The sequence below is a fragment of the Anser anser genome (genome assembly GCF_964211835.1).
Source record: "Anser anser genome assembly, chromosome: 7".
Taxonomy (NCBI): Eukaryota; Metazoa; Chordata; class Aves; order Anseriformes; family Anatidae; genus Anser; species Anser anser.
In genome coordinates this window covers 16,062,830-16,086,969 of record NC_139727.1, presented here as the reverse complement: position 1 = coordinate 16,086,969, position 24,140 = coordinate 16,062,830, and the positions used below count along the sequence as shown (strand labels likewise).

At 42.7% G+C, this 24,140-nt stretch overlaps 1 protein-coding gene across 6 annotated transcripts in view; it reads right to left on the bottom strand.

Annotated features, from left to right (window-relative positions):
• Window positions 1–24,140, bottom strand: part of TET1 (tet methylcytosine dioxygenase 1) — a 76,560-nt gene that overhangs the window by 43,195 nt on the left and 9,225 nt on the right. For 5 of the 6 annotated variants that reach the window (XR_014587168.1, XM_083845397.1, XM_083845399.1 and 2 more), the window contains 4 exons: window positions 21,229–23,268; window positions 16,443–16,493; window positions 1,519–4,042; window positions 216–306 (listed from right to left, as the gene is read on the bottom strand). Coding sequence is in view for 5 of the 6 variants with exons in the window: in XM_083845397.1 (XP_083701523.1) it covers window positions 216–306; window positions 1,519–4,042; window positions 16,443–16,493; window positions 21,229–23,145 (4,583 nt within the window). In the remaining variant the exon portion in view is untranslated. The remainder of the gene's footprint in view (window positions 1–215; window positions 307–1,518; window positions 4,043–16,442; window positions 16,494–21,228; window positions 23,269–24,140) is intronic. The other variant, XM_083845398.1, reaches the window with a different exon arrangement.

The window sequence follows — 24,140 nt, the reverse complement described above, 5'->3', positions numbered from 1 at the left end:
AAACTGCAGGAGCTCAGAAAAGACACACAAATTTGGAACTGGAATGTGAGAGCTTACCTCATGCACAGATGAACAGGAAAAGGCTTTACAAATGAGTAGAGCAAAATCTTAGAAAAACAAAGCAAAACATAGCACCTGATTTCTCCTAGTTGCTCTTGTTTCCTGTTTATACAGTCAAAAATATTGGGTTTTGTACATTTTGTACATTTCCTTACCTGTTCTCCATTATTTCTCTCACAGCAGCAACACTTGGTCCTGTCCCGAGGTGGGTGTAATACGGGCCTTCATCTTTCTCTATAATTTGCTCTGTAAGCAGGTTGAGAAAATTAAGTTTGCACATCCAAATTTTATTTACACTGCTATAAGTAAGCTTAGAAATGGTTTACAGAAACATCTTCCAAATTAAATATGTAAAATCTGCCCCTGAAATGCAATAAATAAGTAGTATGACAGATTTTTCTCCTCAGAGAAATTATTTTATATTTGCTTTCTCCTATTAACCTTCTAGTACTTTTTTTTTCTTGATATTACAGAGAAATCATAATTATATTTTGCATTCTTCAGCAGTTTTCCATTTCAGTACCTGGCACGCATTGACTAAGTTTCCCAACGCCCTTGTGAGTAGGAAAACATTATTAATTCATATTAGACAACGGAGAAATGAGACCAAAAAGTATCAACTGAGTCATATACTACAGATCAGAACACATAATCCAGGCCACTTCACCAGCAGTTTGTTGATTCAGAACATTTAAGCAACGATGAAAAAAGTCTGTCTGTGTACAACCTTAAGTCTCTGAGGTGATTTTTTTTCCCCTCCCAATCTGGTGCTTTGATAGCCTGAAACACAGCATGTCCAACACCATCAGTCAAGCTGTATTTGGAAAGTTCTCAGGACCGAGTTTGATCCAACACCCCACACCACACTGCCAACTACTACATATCTGGCTTTATCACCTCAACTCCAGCTCACCTCTCATCTCTGAGACGAGACACGTCAGAAGCCTTTGACAGGACACCTCAAGGCAAACTCTCCTCAGGAGCATCAGTGACAGCAACAAGACAGCCCACAACTACACCCTGCTGCTCAACTAACAGCATTCAGGCAACAATGAAAATGTATTGGGAATCTTTTGCCCAGCTCATCTCAAACAGAAACTAGTTCTAGACCATAATAATCATGATCTGATATTCTCGGATAAATTTACATGGCATTCAAGGCAGCAATGACAAAACAAGTGAAACAATTCCTTTCCCTCAACTTGAATTTAAACCCTGCAGAATTTACACTGGTCAGTTGCAAGGCCAAAAACACCAAATTTTGCTGGGCTTTGCAGGCCTGAGGAACACCAGGCTAAAGTTACAGAAAGGGAAAAAATAATTTTCTCTGATTCCCTAATGGCAAAATGCTGATCCTTTTTCAACAGCTCAATGGCAAGTACACTTCCTCGCATTAAAGGAAGCAACACAAACACACCCGTCCGAAAGGTACTGGCAGAAGTTAGCCAAAGGACTTACCAACACAGTCACAAGTTGGCAATTCAGATTGTCCTTTTTTTGTAGGCGTATCTATTAGATTTTTCGTAGGAGTATCAAGAAACTTCATAGGTGATTCAAGAAAGCTGCTGAGTGTGTTTTTTACTGGAGAACACCCTGAGTCCCCTGTGCTCGGAGGGTGGTCAGCACCCAAACTCGTTGACGTCAGAACAGTAATTTCACCTGCACACTCCATCGTCCTGAGAGCTTCCGCAGCACCTGGCACCGGAGCCCCACTGCAGGGACCAGGCAGCACCTGCGCCTTTGCATCCCCTTGTTCGGCGGCACCCTGCGGAACATAGGCTCTGTCTTCGCTGCGCGTTTCATTAGCTCTCAGGTTAGACTGATTAAAGGTCTGAGGCAAAGGATGTGCCTGGCTGACATTCACTGCTTGCTGTACCTGAGAATTGCATTTTTCTGTAAACATCTGTATGTTTTCACTTGGTCTGTTCAACGCGGATGCTGTTTTCAGCTGTGAAACAGCCAGAAGATTACGGGAGGGCAGATGACCGTACTGGTTACATGCAACATCATTTTTCAGCGGATCGACGCCTAGTGGGTCACCGGAGCCTGCAGTTTTGATTTGCTCATTCATCACTTCAGAGCCAAACAACCTGTCTTTTTTTTTCTCCTGGGGTACCTCAGGTAAGCACCTATGGAATTTTATCTGTGTTTGTGGGAGAAATAACCGAGGTTTTTCCTGTGATGATAAAGTATTTTGATTCAGTGCTTTATGTACTTTGGTTCTTGGAGATTTTTTTTCAGATGGAGCTATTCTGGAGTCCTGTGGCACGGTTTGACCAAGCTTGTGCAGTTTTGATGATATCCACATGTCCTGTAACTCACTATGTTGGCATGACAGCAACTCTAGCTGGTTTTGATTAATTTGCTGATAGCGTGCTTCTTGAGGCTTTTTTTTGTGTCTTGGTTTCCATGGTACAGCATTGCCTTTTTTATTTGATGATTGTTTTTGCTTTAACAGTAAGGAACTATAATTATGCCTAAAAAATACAGACTCCTTTCTCTGCAACAGATCTTGGTTATGTTTTGGCTGCCTCTCATGTGATATTAGGTTAAGTAGCGACGCCTTTATGTCATTCTTCTGCTCTGGATTTGTCCGGTTTGATTCAATTAATGCTGCGAGTTGAGTTAGTTGTGTAGCTACATCCTCTTCATCCTGGCTGTGAATTCCTCCTTCTTTAATCAAAGAACTCGTTTCCAAGCTCAAATCATTACAGACTGGCTTTTGGTCTAACTGGCCAAGAGCATCCAAGTTGTTACCTGCGTGTTGGACATTATGTGAAGCGTTGCAATACCGCACGAGGGTGACTGGATCATAGTTCTTCTTGGTAGCGTGTCCTGAAAATGATTTTGCATTACATGTTAAATCAGATAAAGTTTTGGTATCTCTTGAGGATAACTGTAATTTATACATCTCACTAGCCAGATTGACAGGTTTATCGTGCGACTCAGAAATTGAACTTTGGCCATTGTATAACACAGCCTTATTAGGGAGCTGCTTCTGTGAGTGAGCACAGTGAGCCAAGAGCTGTTGTTCATTCTGCAAGTAAGTGTCTTTGATTTCTTTTAATGTAGAAGATGTGAAGGAGGATGAAATATCCCTTTTATAACTGTGGAGCAAGTTGGAAGTTGTTTCTTCTGTATGTTCAGTACTTTGAGTTTTAGGTGGTGAAGTTGTTTCCAAAGGGGCTTCAGATAACTGTGTTAAAGCTTCAATAGCTACAACCTGCTCTACAGTTAAATTTCTGTTTTTAATCAGGGACAAGAAAGTTGGCTGGAGTGAAGAGTTCTCATGCTGTGTCTCTGCATTAGGTACTTTAAAGCCATCCTTCTGTACATGTGCTCCCTGTTCAAGCAGCAGAGGACAGCACGAGCTTTCTCGTAGATCCAAAATGGAACCAGTGGGCAACACCGATTTGTCAGAATTCTGGAGGACACTGCAAGCACAGTTTTCCTCTTTCATGAAAAGGTTCCCGTGTTTGTCTGGGTGAACACAGCTAACGCCCGTCGCCAGAGTGTTTACTATGTTATTCAGATTGGTAGCCTTGGTCCATGGGGCATGGGAGTTGCTCGTCACATCTGCCCTTTCCTCTACAGATGCTTTTTTCAGTGAAGCAACTGCTTCTGTTGGTGAATAATGTAAAGTTTTTATGCCATTTTTGATGGTCTGTGCAAATGATTTTTTTGGCTCAGCTAACTGACTGGGAGAGACTGCTCTTTCACCTCCTTCAGCATTTTTCAAGTGTTCATGGCCTGTCACAGTTCCGTGGATATCTCCGTTGACATGGACACCAAAGGATGGCTTCTCATTATGTGCCCACTTCTCTGCTTCTAAGCCTGTCATTCTTTCTTTCTCCTTAGACTGTACATTTTCAAAGGGTTGTGTTTGGTTTGTTTTCACCCTGTATTTTTCACCATGACCACATATACTGCATTCCATGAGTTCTGGTCTGCGGCCATTTACTGGTTTGTTTTCTAAATTTGCCTATGAAATAATAATAAAAAAATTGTTGTAACAGCTGCTCGAAAACATTAAAAATAAGCATAAGATTTACAACAATTAAACCCTACTTTGACAGATACAAGGAATATCTTAATTAAACTCAGGCACAGATGTTGGGGGAAAAAAAAAGTCTTAAAGAAGACCTGCAGCCTAAAAACCTTATTCATATTTACAGCAAGTATTGCCTTACCTCAAGTTGGGAGGTATGCAGAGAATCACAGAACAGCTCGGGATGGAAGGGACCTTAAAGATAATCCAGTTTTAATCCCCCTGCCATAGGCAGGGACACTTCCCGCCAGATCAGGCTGGCAGGAACAAAGCATGTGCATTTGGTAGTGTTGGCAAACTAAAGAAATGAATTAACACATAAAGAACTTCACTATTTAGACTCAAATCTAAGGATTCCTTTTTTTTTTTTTAAACTGAATTTGCATAAGCAGATGAAAGTCTCCCTTGAATTCAAAGCAGGACTGAAATCTAATGGCTTGTGCCTCAGAAAGTTTATAATTATGCTCTTTATAATTATGCTTTCACAGCTACACCACTAAACTGATGCACCACCTGGTTGGATGCATGTAAGAATGGCTGGTTTTCAGGTTAGCTGCACCAACTCCTTCAGAAACAACAAAAGCTGCAGTGAAAAGGCTAACAAGCCAACAACTCTGTCAGCTCATATGGAAGTTACCATGTAAACATTTGGTTGGCTTGTATGTTTAGATGGTAACTTTCAGGTTTCTGAACAGTCCCTCTTGTAATTGAGCTATCACTAGCACTCTTACAGTGAACTCTTAATATTTAGTTTGTTGCAGCCACATAATATCTGTGAAGATGAAGAATGTATCAATGTCAGAATACCATGTCCTGCAGAGGATACTTATATAGGCTTCATTTAAGACAGTATTATGGCTATGAGGTAAGGAGTTACGCAGTTAAAAAAAATAAATAAATTTAAGGCAAGAACTCAGGCAGAGACAGCAATAAAGAGTGAAATCCAAGTTTTATTACCTTAATTAAATTTTATTTCTATTTATATTACATTTTCTTTTAAAAATCAAATTTGCAGTCACAATGGACAGTACTGGTACTTAATCTTATTGTAGTATCTAAGACTTATTTAAATATTCTGTAGCTTTAAGCCCTACTTAGCACAAAAAACAGAACTGCTTTTCAGATTAGACAGAAGCGATGCATCTGGTTAATTAACCATACATTAACCATACACAGAAAATCTTAATAGTTTGCTGAAAATAGCACCCAAATTAAAGTATTTAGTTAAATTTAACGTGTTTTAGTGGCCACAGCCAAAATGCATAGAGTTCTCTGAGAAATGAAGTAAAAATGGAAAATAGATCTACGATTAATCATAACCATCAAGGCAATATTGCCAGCCACCCCCAGGCAAAAGGAGGCATGTGGACCTAACTCCATCTAGAACCCAGTATTCACCTTAAAACTGACTCTTAATTGATGAAAAATCTAACAGGGAATTCATAGCATGCCTTAAACATTACCTGATGCACCAAACTCTCATGGAAATGCTATGTAAAAATATATCCAGCACCTACATATCTAAGCCAAATCTATAGAAATCTCATTAAGAAATAAAGATACCTTTTTTTTTTCCTTTCCTTTTCTTTTTTTTTTTTTTTATTACACACAGGTACTGACTAAGGCAGTGAACCTCAACTCCTCTGGATCCTAGAGGTTTTCCATCAATGACCCAAAGACCTGGGGGGATCACGAAGTAATTTCTAAGGGTTCCACAAAAGTGAATAACACAAAAGTGGATAACCAAGTCTATTGTTAGCAGGGGTAAAGGCTTTAAACAGGCCTCTGCAACTGTACCAGAAAATATTGTAAGGCTCCACCACCAAAGAGTAAAAACCCACAGTTCTATGCCTGTACAAAAGCTGTATTTCAATTACCTAGCTTTCTTCGTCTCAGTTGAACTTCAGAAGGAACTAGGATATGAAATGGCTGGGTTTTCTTCAACAGAAGTATACTTAAGATCTCTATCAGTCCAAACGTCTTGACTACGTAAAATTGCTATTAGAAGCTATTTAATTCAGTGATTAGAAAGTTGAAGAGATAGAAACAAATAGATTAAAATCGTCTACCAGCATTTGCAGGTTTTCAACACAACCACACATTTTTGTATTCCCTTCATTTATAGAGGGTGTCACTGTTTCGTATTCCCTTCATTTATAAAGGGTGTCACTCTCTACATAAAAAAAATAAAGAAATAAATTAACTCTAAGTCTGGAAATCTGAGAGCAATGAGAGGCGGAAGGAAAGAGGAAGGTTCAATCATGATCGTTAGAGACGAGAGGATCTGACAGAGTCCACTGACAATGCTCAAAGCACAAAAACACCATCATATTTCTCTCTCAAATATGCTGCTTCTCACTGAAGTACTTTTATCTGACCAAAAAGCATCAGTGCTCGAAAATACCCAGTACATTCCCCCTTAGAAGAACATAGGTGCAGTGTTGTGTCTACATAAAACCCCAGTGATCTCAGCAGCAAATTGGAATTATTAATAAAATTATTCCGCATATGAAGGGATGCAAGACACGGACTCCTGATGGCTCTTGAACAGGAGACCTTTATTGCCCTTTTTCACTACTACATATACTTTCCCCGTAGCCCCACACGCTGTCCACGTGCCCGAATCTGTCTTACAATTGGTTAGAGACCCTCAGACACGCGCCTTGAGCCAGCCAGCAACTGGCCACTGCCCATAGCTCATCTTTAACACTGGAGCCAATTTACTTTATCTCGACCTTGCTCAAGTTTTTGGTTCTACCGCTTGTTTCCTCATTATCTCTAGTTCAGGGACGTGTGAAACAGCGCAAAGCCACCTGCGAATTCCTTCCCCACACCCATACATCACAATTTCCATTAACATTACTGGAAGCTGCCTACATGCAATGAGGAAAAAAATAAGAACCAGATGAATCATATCACTTGCACTATTTGTTTCATATTTTATTTTTCCATACAAGGAATAGAAGTTACCCTAAAATCTTTCTTCTAAAAAAATCAAATTATCTTCTTTTTGAGTAATACATTGCTTTTTCTCTTTTGTTACTGTACTGCAATGGATCCTAAAAAAAAAAAAAATACCTTTTTCCTCCTTTTACCAGACTTTTCAGTGGCCTTTTCCGTTTAATAGGTAAAGCTACTGTTTCCCAGCATAAAAAGAAGCACAGACATAGTAGCAGGGGCAGAGCTCGTTTGATTCTTCTCCATCTAAACCTGGCAGACCAAAAGCAATAGCTCAGCAAAGCCTTTGCAGCAGAACGACCTAGGAGCAATCTATCTTCCGGGCCTGAATCAAAGCACTCCAAACTACAGGCAAGGATACCACACTTCCAAGCAACAGTCTTAAAATTCATGGAAGCTGAGCACGAAAGACCAATCTGATTGATTTCTAAAGCTTTTACACAAGTGTAATGAAAAGTGGTAGAATAAACTGGATCAATAAAAGTAATTTCCTCTCTTCTTCATTAAGGGAAGCACAGCTGTAGCTGGGGACATAAAACACTAACAAATCTCAAGCTTAGACCCGACAATAGTTAGTACTATTACACGAGGAGCCATAGGAGTATGGTCTGATGTAGCCATTACTAAATTGCTTAAACTCAAACCAGACATCCTATCTTTTTTGTATTTTTTAATTATACACACACACAAAATTCACTCCATGAGGCAATGCTTCCAAGCACACATGAAAAGCCAATCACAGTGAATCATTCCCACAAGAGTCAAAAGGCTGCGTGTAATATTGAGTTTTCTTTCTTCAACACGAGATGCCTCCAAAGTAACGCAAAGGTTTCACCAATTCACAATCAAAATACAATGCCAAGGTGACCCTGAAGACTTTTCCACATTTCCTGTACAATGGCGACCAGAGCACAGGTTTATATTTCGTTTTGTGCCTCTACAGGTGGTAACAACCCATTTTGTACCAAAGGACACAACCAGAAGCAATTACTGCCATGAACCAGTAACAACAGATGATGCCCAGATAAACAACTGATAAAGTGGCTCTCAAGATCCCAAGAAATTAAAAACCAGCTGCACCTGCTCGCTTGTGCCAAAGCCAGGATGACCTGAACAGCAGTTCTTCCAGGGTCACAATGTTCAACATGGCAAAAGGGTGGGTGAGCAAGGAGCACCTGCACTCTGCACCTCTTCTCCACGGCAGTGCTGTGGATCAGGCCAGACCCTGCTACAGCCCCGCGTGCCCCCCAGGTTGGCACAGAGCTGCTAAGCTCAGAGTTCAAGTGCCTTGAGAGGAATTTCCTTCCAGAAAAACGGTTTGGGGCGAAGTAAAAAAAAACAAGAGGCAAACTTGATCTAAAAGAGGTTGGCCATATCCCTTTGTCACCCACAATTCAGGTATTTATAAACATTGATAAGATCCCTCCCCCTCAGTCTTCTTTTCTAAAGGCTGAACAGACACAGGTCCCTCAGCCTTTCCTCATAGGCACATGCTCCAGGCCCCATACCATCTTTGTGGCCCTCTGCTGGACTCTTTCCAGTAGACCCCTGTCTTTTTGTACCGGGGAGCCCAGAACTGGACACAGTACTCCAGGTGAGACTTGACCAGGGCACAGTAGAGGGAGAAGATCACCTCCCTTGACCTGCTGGCCACACTCCTTTTAACGCACCCCAGGATACCATTCCCCTAACACAGGCACCCCAAAGTGGATGTGTTACAGAAAGAAAGAAAAACTGTAACAGTACCTTTTCTGCTACAGAAACCAATATAAACTAGTGTCTTGCTTGACTTGTTTGTTCTACTGATGTTTTGATTTATTCAACCATTTATCTTCAACATTGAAATGGTACACTCAAAGAGACAGCTCTGGAAAATCTAGCACTCAATTAACCCACAGGAGAAAAATGATATGATCAGCAGCAACATGTATTCCCTAATATAACCTTCCCCTAATGTGCTTTAACTCAAATGGAGAGATGAAAGAAACTCGGTCTTTGAATTTATCCATCCTAGCTAATGTCTCCTGTGGTCTACTCATTTATGAAGCCATCACCGTAACATTAACAAAGTCCTGCCTGGCCCGTAACTGTAAATGGGGAATCATCACAGAGTGCTCATAATGGGGTCTCTAGGGAACAGATCACAGCCATGTGTAACATTCTTAGCAATGACCTGTAAGAAAAGTGAATTTAATACTGATAGAAAAATAGCAAAAAAATGAAAAAATCAGACATGATGTTTCCTAAATTGACTGGCAAGGTGGCTGCAAGCAAACCTTTCACTACAGATACCAGTGAAGCTGTGTATCCAACAACGAAGACATCAGACAGTATTTACAAAATGCAGGTTTTAGCTTAGAAAGCAATGACCTTAGGAAGGCCATGACCGTTGTCAACAACCAACTGCACAGTAACTATAGAAACTTCTGTTGCAACTTCATGGCCAGAATGGTTAGTGAGGTTCTCCAGTGCATAAACAACAGTGTAATTAGGAAGACAGATTATTTTATACCCAGTGTTTGGCACTTTTACACCTGCTAGTGGAACAGAGTGTCCGATCCTGGCATCCCCAATTCAAGCAAGACATTTATATGCTGGACGGGGCTTGGAGGACCATGTGAACGACAAAGGATTGAAGTATCTTGAAGTGAAAGCCTCGAGTCCACTTTCTACAATTTACCAAAGAAAAAGAAAATTGAAAGGCCACAAACTATTGCTAAGTCTATGTGGAAAAGAAAGCCAACAACAGAAGGCTCCTTGTTCTAGCAGACAAAAGTATAACAAGACTCAATGACTTTAAGTGAAGGACAGAGAAGTCTGGGCTGCAATTATGGTGCACATTTTTGCAGAGGGACAGAGAAAGTAAAGAATCGTTTAGGCACCTTGTTAGGCATTTCGTTGTCCTTTTCATCCATGGGAATTCTCAAATTCAAGTTCCTTGAGGTATTTTTAAAACATGATGCTTTAACCCAAATAAATTTATTCAGTCGTACGAGCTCTCAGAAAGGTTGCTCAGATCAGAGCAAATGATCACAAAGACCTTGCCCGGCTTTGCCATAAGCAAACCAAACTAACACAAGTTCATGATTTTCACTCAGTTCAGATCTTTCACTAAGGATCTGAACAGCTGCGTAAGGTAATGTTCCAGTTCCTGTGACCTAACCAGGAACACATTCAGCTCCTTATTTAGGGCTCGGTTTAAGTGCCTAACCACCCGTTGTACAACCAATTGTATTCACAAGTTGCTACCTACTGGTATAGCAGTTCTCAGACTGGTAAGGACACATAACCAGTAAGTTAACAACACCACGCAGCCCTGCTGCTGTCCCTCACTCTCAAATTCAGCCACAGGTCCCAAATAGAGCAACAAGTCATGCACTGAGTTGTTTTCAAATTCAAACATCTGTATTGTAGGAGTATTCCAGCCTGGTTTTAAAGCTGACGAGAGGCCACAAGACTAGAAAGAATATCTAACACCCGTTACCAATGGAAAAGCCACTGACAGGTAAGTCAGAGGACCAGCTAAAGGCAATTCAGATAGAAGAACTAGAAATAGTCATGCTGATCAGCCAGGCCACCCAACTACAAGCCACTATTCAGGAGTCTGCATCTATGCCTTGTTTATTCCCATGAAGAAAAAAGCTGGAAGTGGCAAACAATGTTTCTCTTTTACCAGCTAGCACGCTCACAAATTTAAATAAAGCTAACAACAGAATTTACACACACAACTTCCACGTTCTCCTTAGAGGAGTACCAGGCTCACTCACATACTGCAGTAACAGCAACGCTCTGGAGCAACAATGCTACAACAATGGTGTTTGAGTTACAGAATTCAGGCAGAGATCAGCTGCTACAAAAATAGATGCTCTACGTTTTTAAATACTTGGAAACTTTTCCTCTTATTCACAAGTTCAATAAAAGCTTACTTTACAAAACTGAAACAGAGCCAAATTTTACTGAAGAGCACCAATTAAATAATACAACATGGACAACTGATTATTGCAGTCTGCAAAACTATCTCAAATATTTCAGTGCCTACACTACACGCGGCAAGTACAAGTGTTCAGTAAAGCTCTTAATTCAGTAGTAAATACAAATAGTATCAAGAAAACATACCTAGAATATGAACGTGTTTGTTTTGTAATGCTAAAACGTCATTAGAAATATCTAAAGAACAAACCTGTGCATTTGATCTTTATTAATACATGGACGTGTTTTCCTTCCTTCCCACAAACTATGTTACTTCACTGATTATTTTTTAAGGTTTTTGATCAGACATCTGCTACCTTTTCAAGAAGCTCTTCTCTCCTCTAAATTCAACACAGTGGAATGCCCAGCACTGCACTAAAACACATAGTGACAAGCAATATCTACAGTATTAGATATTCAAATCATGTGCAACTCCACCCCCACAAAAAACACCGTAACTGCTAGCATGATTGAGCATGGCCCTGCTTCATCCTGCCTCTGTCTCCAGCACTCCCTGAGCAAGAAGAGGAGCAGCACAATCCTCACAACTGCTCCACCACAGCAGCATGTGAGTTAAAACAAAGCCCTGGAACTCCCCCTTCGCCCTTTTCTCAAAAGCGTCCCTTTCTTCCCTGACATTCTGCGGGTTCGGTTTGGTTGTGGGTGCAAAGAGGAGGATGCTGGTTCTGCTGGGCAAGTAGCACAGGGGTCCTCATAAGGAGGCGGGTGGGAGAGGAAGGGGCGCTACAGCAGGGGAGCTCTACAGGAGCAAGGGAAGAGCAATGCCTCCACGCCCTACTAAGCACCATCAGCACCACAGGAAAAAGTCCACAAGGGACAGGCTTCAACTCCCCCCGAAATGCGCTGAATAAAGTTAAGAGTGATAAAATTACTGGAGTGAAATCTCCAATTTACAAAGGCCTTCTTTGTTAAGACTCCATTCAAAAAACCCATCTACATACAGGTGAAATTTAATGGCAGCGTACAAAGGAAACACAGTTACTCATGTGGAAGTGCTGGAAAGGCTGCACAGAGGGAGGTACGGTACGGAATTACAGCTATTATCATGCCTGCTCACTTCAAGTGAGGTGCACGAGCCTGACAAGAGAAAAAAAAATCCAGTTTGGACACACACTCAGTTTCAAAAAGGTCCTCAATAAACAGGAACATTTTTGAAGTAAATGCTTTTAATTTTGAAGTAAGTTAACTGCAAAGTTACTCCTTTGTTATTTTAGTTTTAAAAATAAAAGCTGGATAATTTGTGTAAGCCACTCCTATGCCAAAAGTAAACTCTCCCTATCGAAAAGAGCAGCAAAAGGCACGGAAGTAGGCACATGCTTCCAACCAGTACTCAAAACAATTTTAATTGGTATTTTCTAAATGAGTATGTTCCAAGGTGAAAATGTCCCTTTAAAAAACACAAAGCTCAAGACCAGTGCTTTCTGGACAGTGTCCTTTCCAACTCCTATTACACCATTCTGCCTTCTTCCTCTGTAAAATTGCACAGCACTGCAATTCCATCCATTGACTTGTTGATATCTTCTTTTAAAAAATGAAGAAAAATAACAAAGTTGAATTACTTCCAGCTACATATTCTGGCAGACATTTTGCACCAAAACCCATATACTCTAAGTTATAATAGATGTTTAAAAATCAGTTAAATTCATGCTCACTTGAAGCATTATCCTGCACATTTCTAGTTGCTTCTGTTAACTCTTGTTAACACACACGAGGTTAAAAGAGTGCATTTTTAATTTTAGCAGCAAAGCAAACAGCATTTTGAAAAGGAATAACAACAGCAGATCTGCCATACTGACTTTATTTCTAAACACTGTTTTTGTTAAGAAACACCATGCTTTCTACACACGGTAGAGAAATACTAAGAGAGTGCTCAAGTCTGTATTTGTAGCTTTGATGGAAATGAGACTCCCACTAGTTCCCAACACAATGTTTAGCAATAAATCAAGTTCTAGATACTGAGTCATCTCTGGCTTCTGGCTTGGATTAAATCAAACTGATTGTAGAGCTTAGCAGACATCTTTCACACTTTTCTGGTGCACGGATTACCATGACAGTGTTTGCGTGTAAACATGCGAACAGAATCGGTCAGAGAACAAAGAATGTGCATGCAGTTATAATGCTCACTTAGCACCGCATATATTATTGGGAATCTCTCTCTTCAGTCGCTCTTTTTTAAAAAAATTTTATGTAAAAAACCCAACTCCATGAATGCAGCAAACATCTGCAGCCATCCAAACAGCAGCCTTGGCTCCACAGAACCTAGCAGGAAGACCATGGAGTGCACTTCTTCAACAGCTGCACCCTGCCTTGTGGGACGTTTCCTTACCAGTGTCACTGCTCAGTGTAATCTCCCTGACAGTATGATGCCGAGTTCAGCTGTCCTGCTCTTCTGAGCTGTGGTTATAAACTTGTGTGTGGCTGAAAATGTTTCCTCACCTTTAAGGGGGAGAGGTGCACTGCACTGCACTGCCCAGATTGAGTGAGAACACTGCTAAGTGGCTAAAAGGAGAATGCTAATAACTAAGTGAAGCAGAGCTTATAACATGTCCTTTGAAATGCAGCAAAATTAATTTTTCAGTATGAATCCCTTCTATCTAGATTTTCCTGCTTAAGTGGGGAAAACATAAATGATAATCTCAAAAAAAAACAAACCAAGAGTATTCCTTCTTTAGTATCTATTTCCACAAACTCACACCAACTGTTCAAGGAACATTTGCTCATTAGAAGAGATGAGTATTTCAGATGTTCTTTCAAAATAAGTATGGAGAACCAAACACAGTAGTTATGGCACAGTGGAATTTCCTAAATGACTCTTAAAATAATGAGAAAGGAGCAGTAAAACACAAACACAGAAAAATGAAAAAATATGAAATGAGAGGTACAATGTAACAGAATGGGTCACTTTTGTTCATAATGTTTCCATCTGTCCAACCTGATTTCTTTCAGCAGGAAAATATTGTGTGTTTTCACCCAATACAGAAGACCTTGGTCCTAAGAAGTATAATTAGGAAGATCACCAACCCTCTGAATAAATCAATGTACATGTATAAAGACTTAGCATGATTGGAGAAATACTAACTCAGCGTATCACTGGAGCAGAGTACTATAAAACAGCCTTTAAGAAAGTTTGCAATCCTCTTAGAAGCAAAATACAATGAAAAATTAATAAATCCTGTTAAAAATTTTGCATGTGTCACTGGTTAGCATCCCTCAACCACTACTGATCATTAAAACAAAGGCTGAGGTTGTAACCCAATAGATACAATACCACTTGGCGAGGCAGTCCCACCAATAAGCCAGGTTAGAGAGTCATATAGCAGAGTGTCATATTTCTAAAATGCCCTTGTAAAGAAGACTATAAATTATATAGCTTTTTGGAAGTTTGCTGCAGCTGACAGAGATGCAACCTAATTTAAATTGACCAACCTGCCTCCCTAAAAACAAAGCTAAACCTCACTAACCCCAAGGCAACCACTTCCATGAGATGCCTTCAGGGGTACCATGCTTTACTTGGTGCACACAAGTGAGCAAACTCATCAAATCCAATTCAGCACCATGAAACAAAGACAAAATACCAGCAAACGGAAAGAACTGTCCCTAAAACCAAAGGGGAAACACCGCAGAATCAATTCAGCAAAAGGAAAAGTCAAAGCAGAAATAAACACAAGCCCAATGACTAACATATGATACCATGCACACACACAAAAACAGACAAGCCTTTTTCCATTTAAGAGCCAAGAAAAAACTGTGCAGAAGGCTTTTTGGAAAGGAGAGGAATGACAGCATCATATTACATAGCAACCTGCTCTGCCATCAAATCAGAAACAGTGGTAAAACCAACTCAAGAGAAAAATCTGAAGACCCTCTATGAACCCCCCCTGTATGCAGACATCTGATACAACACGGCTACCTATGACAAGAAAGACTTCTCATATTTGACAGATGTCATACCAATTACACATCACAAAACTGAGTGACCCTCTTACAAAACGTCCTTATTTTGCACACCCTCTACGTAACCGCACAAAGCGTACGATGAACAAACGCTCAAGTTTTAACTGCACCTTGCCTTATGCTACAAAAGTGGCAGCAGCTAAAATGGGCAATTAAAAGCATATCCATGCCTTAATGAAACACGCTAATTTAGTAGATCAATCTATTTAATGGAAGGAGTACTTGTTAGTGTTTTATAAGCACTATTGCTTAGCATTACATAGCTAAGCATGCAAGGAGGTGGTTTGCACAACTACACCCCTATGAAGACACACACTTGAGGCCAGACATTTGCAAGGCAAGTAACTTATTTGCTCCTTACTTAACTTTTAACTTCACCATGTCTTACAAAATTACAGCTTCTTTCAGTAAGTTTCTGCAATATGTAACAAAGACAAAGGTGCTAAGGAACTGGGATGATTTCAAATGAAATCACGCTACAGACATTCAGCACTTATCACATCTACCGCGTCCCATAACTTCTGAAATTTTTACGTACTGAAACAATGCTAAACTATGTTAAAATCACATTTAGCTGCACTCCATATAAATAGAACAGTTCTACAAATAAGTTTAACAACATAACATTTTTCTCACTTTTATCTTCTTTCTACAGTTGCACCATCCATCCTTCAGCATTTTAGTTTGAAAGAACAGGATTCAGAACTTACTTCTATTCAAAATACTCTAAAGATGAACTGAAAAAGGCAACATGAATTTGCTACCTGTTACTTTTTAAAATTAAAAAACTGGCCATAAAACTGTAGTAAAACTGTACATTGGATAAAATATGAAGCAATATAGTTGGAAAAACAAGTCTTTTGTTATCGTAACAGATAGCCATCTTAAAAATCTTGATGAAATGTTACCACGTGAAACTGAAGGTTCTTCTAAGCTTACAGAATTTTCAGTTTCACTTGAGGTGTTCTAAAGTTTAAAGAAAAAGGAAATCAAAACTACTGCAATTGAGGTATGAAATTTCCAGTTTCATTAATTTGGTTTATATTAGAACAATGACTTCTCACATTCAATTTCACATGCTGTAAAAGCTGGATATTGAAAAACCCAGCCCGTGTTCAATGGCTATCTTTGGAAGGAGATGAAGTAGAAAAAGAGAAAATTAAAGTGAACGTTGGATACAATGGCAAGCAAACTTTGTAGTCTGCAGCGTCCTGCAGAAAGACTCAGCTATGTATACAACATGCTGGAAAGCAGAGGGGGGAGAGAGGAGAGAGGGAGAAAAAAGAAAATGTTCTGGGCTTCAAAATTAGCTAATCTGCTGAAGAGCTGGAAAGCGCTGCTTCCCAGGGTTAACCCTTTGGCCTCCTGGTCGGCATGACAAGGAAAGGCTGCTTAAACCTAGGGGAGAAACATTAAAGCGATCGTCGGTTACCTTAAAAACTCTTTGCTTCCTCCTCTGAGGCCTTTTGTTTTCAGTTAGCACCTAAAAAAACACCAAATCGCACAGTAAGTTGCGGTCACAAAGGCAGCCGGCTCCGCTCTGCCTCCCGAAGTGCACCATCTCGCCAGTACCCCGCACGCCCGCCCCGCGGCACCCCGGAGGGCCGCCGGCGGCTCGACGCGGCCCCGCCGCGGGCCGAGGGGAGAGGCCCCGCCGCCCCCTGGAGCCGGCCTGGCCGCCGCCGCCCCGCATTCCTCACAGCGGCGCCCCCCCGGCGGCCATCTTGCTTCCTGCCGCAGCGCCGCCCTCCCCTCCGGCCGGCGGCGCGGGAGCGAGCGCGGCCCCGCGCGCGCGCGCACCCCCCCTTCTCCTTTCCCCCCTGCTCCCGCCGCGCGCGCCCGGCCCAGCCAATGGGGAGGCGGCGGCCGCCCCGCAGCGCCCCCCCCCGGCGCTGCCCGAACAAAGGGGCTCCTGTGCCGGGGCCGCGGCGGCCGCCCGCAAGACGCGGCCCGGAGCCGCGAGGGGGACGCGGAGCCGGAGTCGGGGGGGGGAGGACACGGGGTGGAGCGGCGCCCACCCGCGCGGCCGCGTGGCTCCGCGAGGGGCTCGCGAGGTCAGGCGAGGACACGGCCCGCGGGCACCCGCACGCACGAGGGAGGGAGGGGGGAGCCCACGCGGGGCGGGAGCGCGCGTGGGCAGGGAAATGGCAGCGGCTGAGGGCGGGCGGGACAAAGGGGCGCACGCAGGCGGCCCCCCCGCTGCCAAAACCCTACAAATAAAGCGGAATCGTGCACGGGGGCTGCCGGACGGCGGGCCGCAGCCCTACGGAGCTCGCCCCAGAACGACTCTAGCCGACACAGCCAGGAGCTGGGAGAGCTCGCCGGTAAAGCAGCATTTTCCATCCGAAACCAAGAAAAAGGGGCAGGCTGGCAAGCTGCCCGCCACCTCTAATTGCAGCATCCTCCTTAAATACGCCTGGGGTTTCGGCAGCACGTCAGAAAAGCCACAAGCAAGCAGGCCTCATTGTTGGGTCCTATTTCCCCGCTCCTCGGATTACAGCTATTAAATGAGACGTCTTGAGACACCTCGGGAAGGCCAGCGAGCTCCGGCTCACCGCTTTCCCCTCGACTCCAGACCCCACAGAGCCCCCACAGCCCCCGCCTCTAACACCCACCTGAGTCCACGCCAAAACAAAACACACACAGCACAACCCCTCCAGGCCCTACGACACAGGCACCTGGGCAAGCCTTGCAGAAAGCAGGCTTTGGAGACACTGTTACATCTGCACAGCCTGCCCCTGCAAAGCCCTTTTCCCCAGAGAACCTAAAAATAAGGCAGGGATCATCACCTCTCTGCCCCACACGCAGCTCTGGAGATCCCCAGGCCCTGCCCTGCAACGCACCCGGGCAACCTGGACGTGTGCCATGACATGACAGCAGCCTGACAGGCTGCTTCCCCAAATGAGGTGGGCTTTTAGTAGCAAACAGCTGAGAAACAGCCTTCAGCAGCTCCTGTGTCAGCTCCGAAAACTGCAGTCTCAGAAAAACAGGAGAAAATGCCCGAGTTCCCCACTGCCGGGCAGCTGGGCTTGTCCAAACGCTCTTTTCTCTGGGGAATGTTCCTGCAATATTCTGCCGTCCCTCTCTGGATGTGCAATGCCAAGCTTTTTTCCCCTGCCTTTCAAAGCTTGCTCACACCTTTTCCTTATCTGGCTGCTCCTTCAGGAACCAGTAAAGGTTTAGGATTTCTTCTTCACCAGCTCCCTGCCAGGCTACCACATCCCGGGTCCCTGAAGGGCAGCATTACCTGTAGCGGCACTGCTGTGCGGGCGCTGCGAGCGGAGCCCACAATGATTTCTCCAGACCTTCTCCTTGCCGCGTCCCTGCAAAACCCATTACCTTCAGCGAGGTAACATACCACTGAGGGTTTATGGGGATGTTATTTTTAAGGGATATTTTTCAAGTCCAATATAGTTTTCAAATCTTTATCTGGATGATGTGTGAATTAATGAAAATAACAGTAACATAACCAATACCAGCTCCAAACATGCAACCGATACTCTCTTTGGGTTGAATGCTTGCGCACACACAGCCGTGTATGTTGGACTATGCATTTCAAACTACATTCACGGATCCTACAAGCCAGGTCTGACTCTCTCTATCCATAAACCCACCCAAGACCTTAAGAAAAAAAACAACACACTGCATTTTGTGCTTTTGTTTGTGTTTTTTTTAAACACCACGCACAGACTTCCAAGCCTTGCACCAGCTCTCCTAGAGCCACCTAACACAGAGCTCTCATCGACTTCCCTGTCTTCGGCACTGTTGAGTCAAAGTGCAAAGAAACGATTCCCTTTAAGGCAAAACATCACTGTTTAAACTGTGATTGTGCAGAGAACATCCATCCCCTCCACCCTCCTCCCAGTGAATCACCTCCAAAAAATGCTTACATTCCACCACCAGGACAGACAGAGCCGCGCAGCTCCTCAAACTAGGAATGAATGCACTGAAGCCAGCCTAATTTCTCTTAATTAGGTTCACTTTCTATACCATGGACAGAGACCTACAGCTGTTTTTCTCCAGCTGCCCTCTATTCAAACCACATCGCTGGCATGAAGTCCCCATTGCTGTGGTCCCAACCCTATCACAGTTTGGGAAAACACAGTGGGATTCCCTTCCGGTGTGGGAAAATCTTATCTAAAGGATGGCTGCTAACAGAGATACTGTTTCCCATTCCTCCGATACCTCCCCCTGTATCTCAACATCTTTAAAGAGCTCTCGTAACATAGGTACGCTGTGGAAATGCTTTTCTCAGAGCAGAGTTTCTACAGAATACAAGAGACCAGACTTGCTTCTAGGAATATCCGAAAAGGCACCAGGTTTCATTCAAATACAATTTTATGAGAAAATACCCGACATGTTCTTAAATGTCAGGAATACTTCATTTCCTCCATGCAGTACTCAAACTTCATACAAAATTTAACGAGAAATGAAGGAGGCCTCTGGTGCAGCTCTAAATGTATTGTACAAAACACAACCAGTTTAATAAAATAAAAGCACACAAGAAGTAAGCTGCCAAAGAAAGGCATATAAACAAGGAATTCCTCAAAGAAAGCAAAAGCAACGTCTAAAGAGGAAAGGGTGAAGGGGCAAGGCTAATCTGCAAGGAGAAGGTCAGGCTGAGCAACAAGAAAAGATGTATGTTTAGCCTGGAAAACAAAGGTTGACAGAAAAACTGGAGTGCTTCCTTTCACTGACCCTGCCAAACTCCTTTTTAAAACACGGCTTTCAAACTGTTTCCTACCTCATCTCCACCAATGCTCTTCCACGAGCTTCTTCAGTCCCACTGGCTAAAGAATAAATACAGAAGGACATCATGGTGCTACTCTCTTGCTGTAACAAGTCAGGATCAGCCTCTGTCACCTTTATTGCTTTATTATAGATCTTAAAGTCATGTTTTAATCGTCCCTTCCCTTTTATTAAAAAGAGTATTTGGAAACAGTTGAGACACAAAAGGATTTTGACTCAACTGTAAGCCAAGCTGTTTAAACCTACTTCCCTGAACATTTTAATTTAAAATACACTTCCCTCGAAGGAGAACATACCATACCCTCACTGCTATGGGACTTGTCTTTCTCCTTGCCTCCTGTGAAGATGGAGCAGACACGTCTGCGAAACCTGGCAAGTACAGGACAGAGCGGTGAAAACAGGAGGTCTCCTGAGATCTCCGCAGCAAACAGGGATTTCTACCTGCTGCACGAACACGCTGTTTTAATGAAGCTGCTGTTGAGAAATGTTTTGCAGGTGCGTTCCCCCCAGTGTGAACTGCTCTGCTCAGAGTGCACGCTGCTGCAGAGACTTGAACCTGAGTTTCCCACATCCCAAGGCAAATGTCCCAGTGACTTAACTACTGGGACGGCATCTCCCCCTCTGCAGCTCAGCCACTATCCAAGCAGACCAACTTCCAGCAGCACACCGAGGCTGGCTCTGCAGCACAGAGGTCAGGGAATTCATTTGGGATGTGGGAAATCGATGTTCAACTCCCTACTTACCTGATTTAAAGCCTGATCTTGAACTGAAATCTCTCAGAAGGTCAGTGCTGTTATCACAGGGGCATACAGACTGTCTTTTCCCCTCCTCTTTGTTCCAAAAGTAATGACCTGGGTTATAAAAGGCTGATGGATCAGAAAAATGAGTAAGAAACACAAGAAAAACAAGTATTTGTGGGGGATATGGTACAAGAGACAACGGGAGAGTGGCAGGAGAAATGAAATGAAAGAAACAGAAGAATAGACAATTAGAAAGTCAGAGAGATGTGAAAGGAGAAAATGCAGCTACAATTTGCTCCTGAAGGTTATGAATTTATTTCTACATGTTGAGTCATTACAAGCAAATTATTCTAACTCCAACTGAAGAGCACACACAGCCTTCCCTCTTTTGCCTGTTATCCTTAGCTATTTTGCAACACACACCCTTTCCCTAATAATTTACAGTCTCCTAAGACTAACATCATTTCCCCCCTCCCCTCTAGAACACAGAGCTAAACCATGCTCACTGCTGATTTTATGCATTTACACAGGAGGAACAAGAATAACCTTAGCTCGCTTTAATCTACCCTTCTATAGATAACAAGAGAAAGTCACAACGCAACTTGCTAGCTCCAACAGAAACCCTAAGTCCTCTAAAGCTGTCCAGTGACCAGCATTTCCCTTCACAGAATTTTAAGATGCATCTCAAGCCTCAAAAGGGGGACTTAATTTGAGACTCCTCGTGCTTACCTCAAGAGGTAGTGTGATCGGCGGTGGTGGCTTTTTCAGTTCTTCACATTTTCTCTTTTTACATATCCGGTGACTGGTTTTGCGTTTCCTGCAACAGCTGCATTCTTCACAATTTGTTTTCCGCAGACAGGGCTCACAGACTCCACAACGCCTTCGTTTCTTTTTCTCTAACATAGGGAGCAGAGTTGAATAAGGAACAGGGTGATCACCAGCTGGATTTGTATGAGAAGATGGCCCTGAGGCCTCAACTGCTTCAGTGCTGTCACTCACGTTGTCCTGAACCAAATTCAAGCTTATTCCAACACTTCCCAGCTGTGATGAATAATCATTATGCTGCAGTCTTGAGTCAGCTGGCAAGTCTGCATTTATGGCTTTTTCTGAGGCAAGAGCAGAGATTTCCGTGCTTGAAGGCAACTCTGAAACAAAACCTTCAGAGAATTGTCCAGAGCTTTCACTGGAGATTTTATCGACTGTGCTTTTTTCTAAATCTGACGATAAAGCGGGGACATAACCTGAATTCAAAATTAATGTCTCTGCATCAATACATTTAACAAGTTGTTCAATATCCTCCACTTCAATATTGCTTAAAGAGGTATCGGAAACTGGTTCACATGCTGTAAATATGATTTGTGAGTCAGATTCTGAAATCTCTCTGGTACAGCTCAAATCTGAATTTGAGTCAAGTTCATTGTGAATGGGTACAAAATCCACAACTAGTTTCATGGGGGATTCTGCAGGCGAGCTTACACCTTCAAGATATAAAAGTGAATTTGATTCAGTGGCAGATAAAGAGTTGGAATTTGAAACAAGGTCTTTATTCTCTGATTCTAAATCCCAGTCTGCCTTTAAGCAGGACTCTGCAAGCAAGCTCGAATCTTCTAAATGTTCTTGTGAGTTAAACTCAGAGGTAACAATGGGTGCAGAACTCGAGTCATGTTCTTCACTAGCTAGCACCAGGTCCGACTCCGTTTCAGTGTGCGGTTCAGCAAGCGGGGCCGACTCTTCAGCTGCTGCTGAACTGAGGTCTGAGGTATCAACAGAACCGGAGTCAGGTTCTTGACTGTTAGGCACCGGGTCGAAGGGAACCTCTACATGCTCCTTCGAGTTTGATTCAGAGGCAGTTATGGAATCAGAAGATGGAAGCGCAAGTGCAGCATCTTCAACAAACGCTTCAACTGAACTATCTGCATTGAGATCAGCGGGCTTCTGCTCACAGGGCAGGTCTTCATGCTGAGATCCCACCTCTAACACTTCAGTATCGCCATCAGTTACCTGACTGCTTGGAACAGCATCACTTGTTTCAGGTACTTCTACCTCCTCTTGACCGGCACATGTGGCAGCAGGCTCTTTGTCTGCGCTGTGTGGAGCATCCTCTACAGGCAGAGGAACTACTGTGTTTTGTGCTGAATCCTGTTCCAACGCTTTTTCACCCGCTTCTACATTTTTTTCTTCTTCTACTGCCAAGGCTTCTTGTTCATGCTTTTCCTTTGTTTCTAGCCTTTTTTGTGCTGCAACTTTCCTAGGTTTTGCAATTATTGGAGCTTGGGAAAATCTACGGGAGAATGATCGGTTACGAAGAGACATTGTAAAGCCATTGAAGTTGAAAGCATCCTGGTTATGAAAGAGGATATTGTCAGCTTTCTCCAAACTCACCCACGGTGTTCCAGACAAGGTTCTGGTGACACTGCTCCTGAGAAGTCTACCTGAAGAGCTCATGATTGGTTTCTTTTCTTGCTGTTTTTTCTTAACATCTTTTTCTTGTGCTGGCTTCTTGCATTTTCCAGAACTAACAGCTTTTGTGGAAGTCTTTGCAGTTTTCTTTCTCACTTGGCTAGATTTCTTTTTGCCCTGGTTAGTTTTCCTTTTGCCTATCTCTTCCTTTTTGGCTAATCTGGAAGGCCTTGCGTGGTGAGCCATGTCTGCGGAGTAGTAGAAATGTTAAGAGGCGAGATGGAAAAAAATCATGAGCTCTTGAGAGAATTTTTCAATAGAAAACTGCACACTCCCATTGCGGCTCTCTGTAGTGATACAGAGTCAACTCTGAAATAGAAAAAGATATAAAATAACATTAATAGAAGCCTAATTAACACAGGAAGCACATATGCTAAAATAATCATTTAAAAATACAGAGGTAGAACTAGACACATTGTTATCGGGTGTGAAGTTCAATCAACACAAAAGCTTTGAAAATATTAGTATACTGCAAAATGGAGAACTTGCCTGAACTCCTAGAACACCAACGAAGAAGTGAGCCAAACTCAAGTGATCATGCAACACCCCATATTTACAATTTTATATCATTTTTAAAAGGATTGAGCTTTCTCAATCTTATTAATGGTTTATTAGCCACTTTCCTTTGGGAAAGAAGAAATAAAATTTACATCCACATATACACTGCGGAGCATAAAACTACCACCCTAAGGACATTTGGGGCAAAGGAACAAAGCTGAGTTTACGTGGTGTATGTGCACACTCATACATCATCCCAAGGCCATCCTTCACACTCCAACAGGCTGCCCACCATGGTACAATCCAGGTAAAAACAGAGAATTAACTACCTCCCTAAACACATCTAGCTTGTAGTGCTGCTCACGGAGGAACTGGACCAGGGAAGAATCTCCTTTCCCAGAGTTATGTCCTGGGATAAAGCACCAGAACACCGTACTACACTGCAAGCCTGGGTCCTGCCTAGCTATACCAAATGTACTATGCAAGCCATCACCTCTGCTTCGCCAGCAGGACTACTACCATATTTGCCATCAACGCAATACCTACCACAAGGTTTATCCTAAGCTTCTGCCCCCAAATATGACTGCAATGCAAAAGCCCCTGAACTCCCCAAATACAACCCAGCCATCTCAGAGGATACAACCAACTCTTCTTGCTCCAGAGCAATTTTCTTCAAGGTGGTT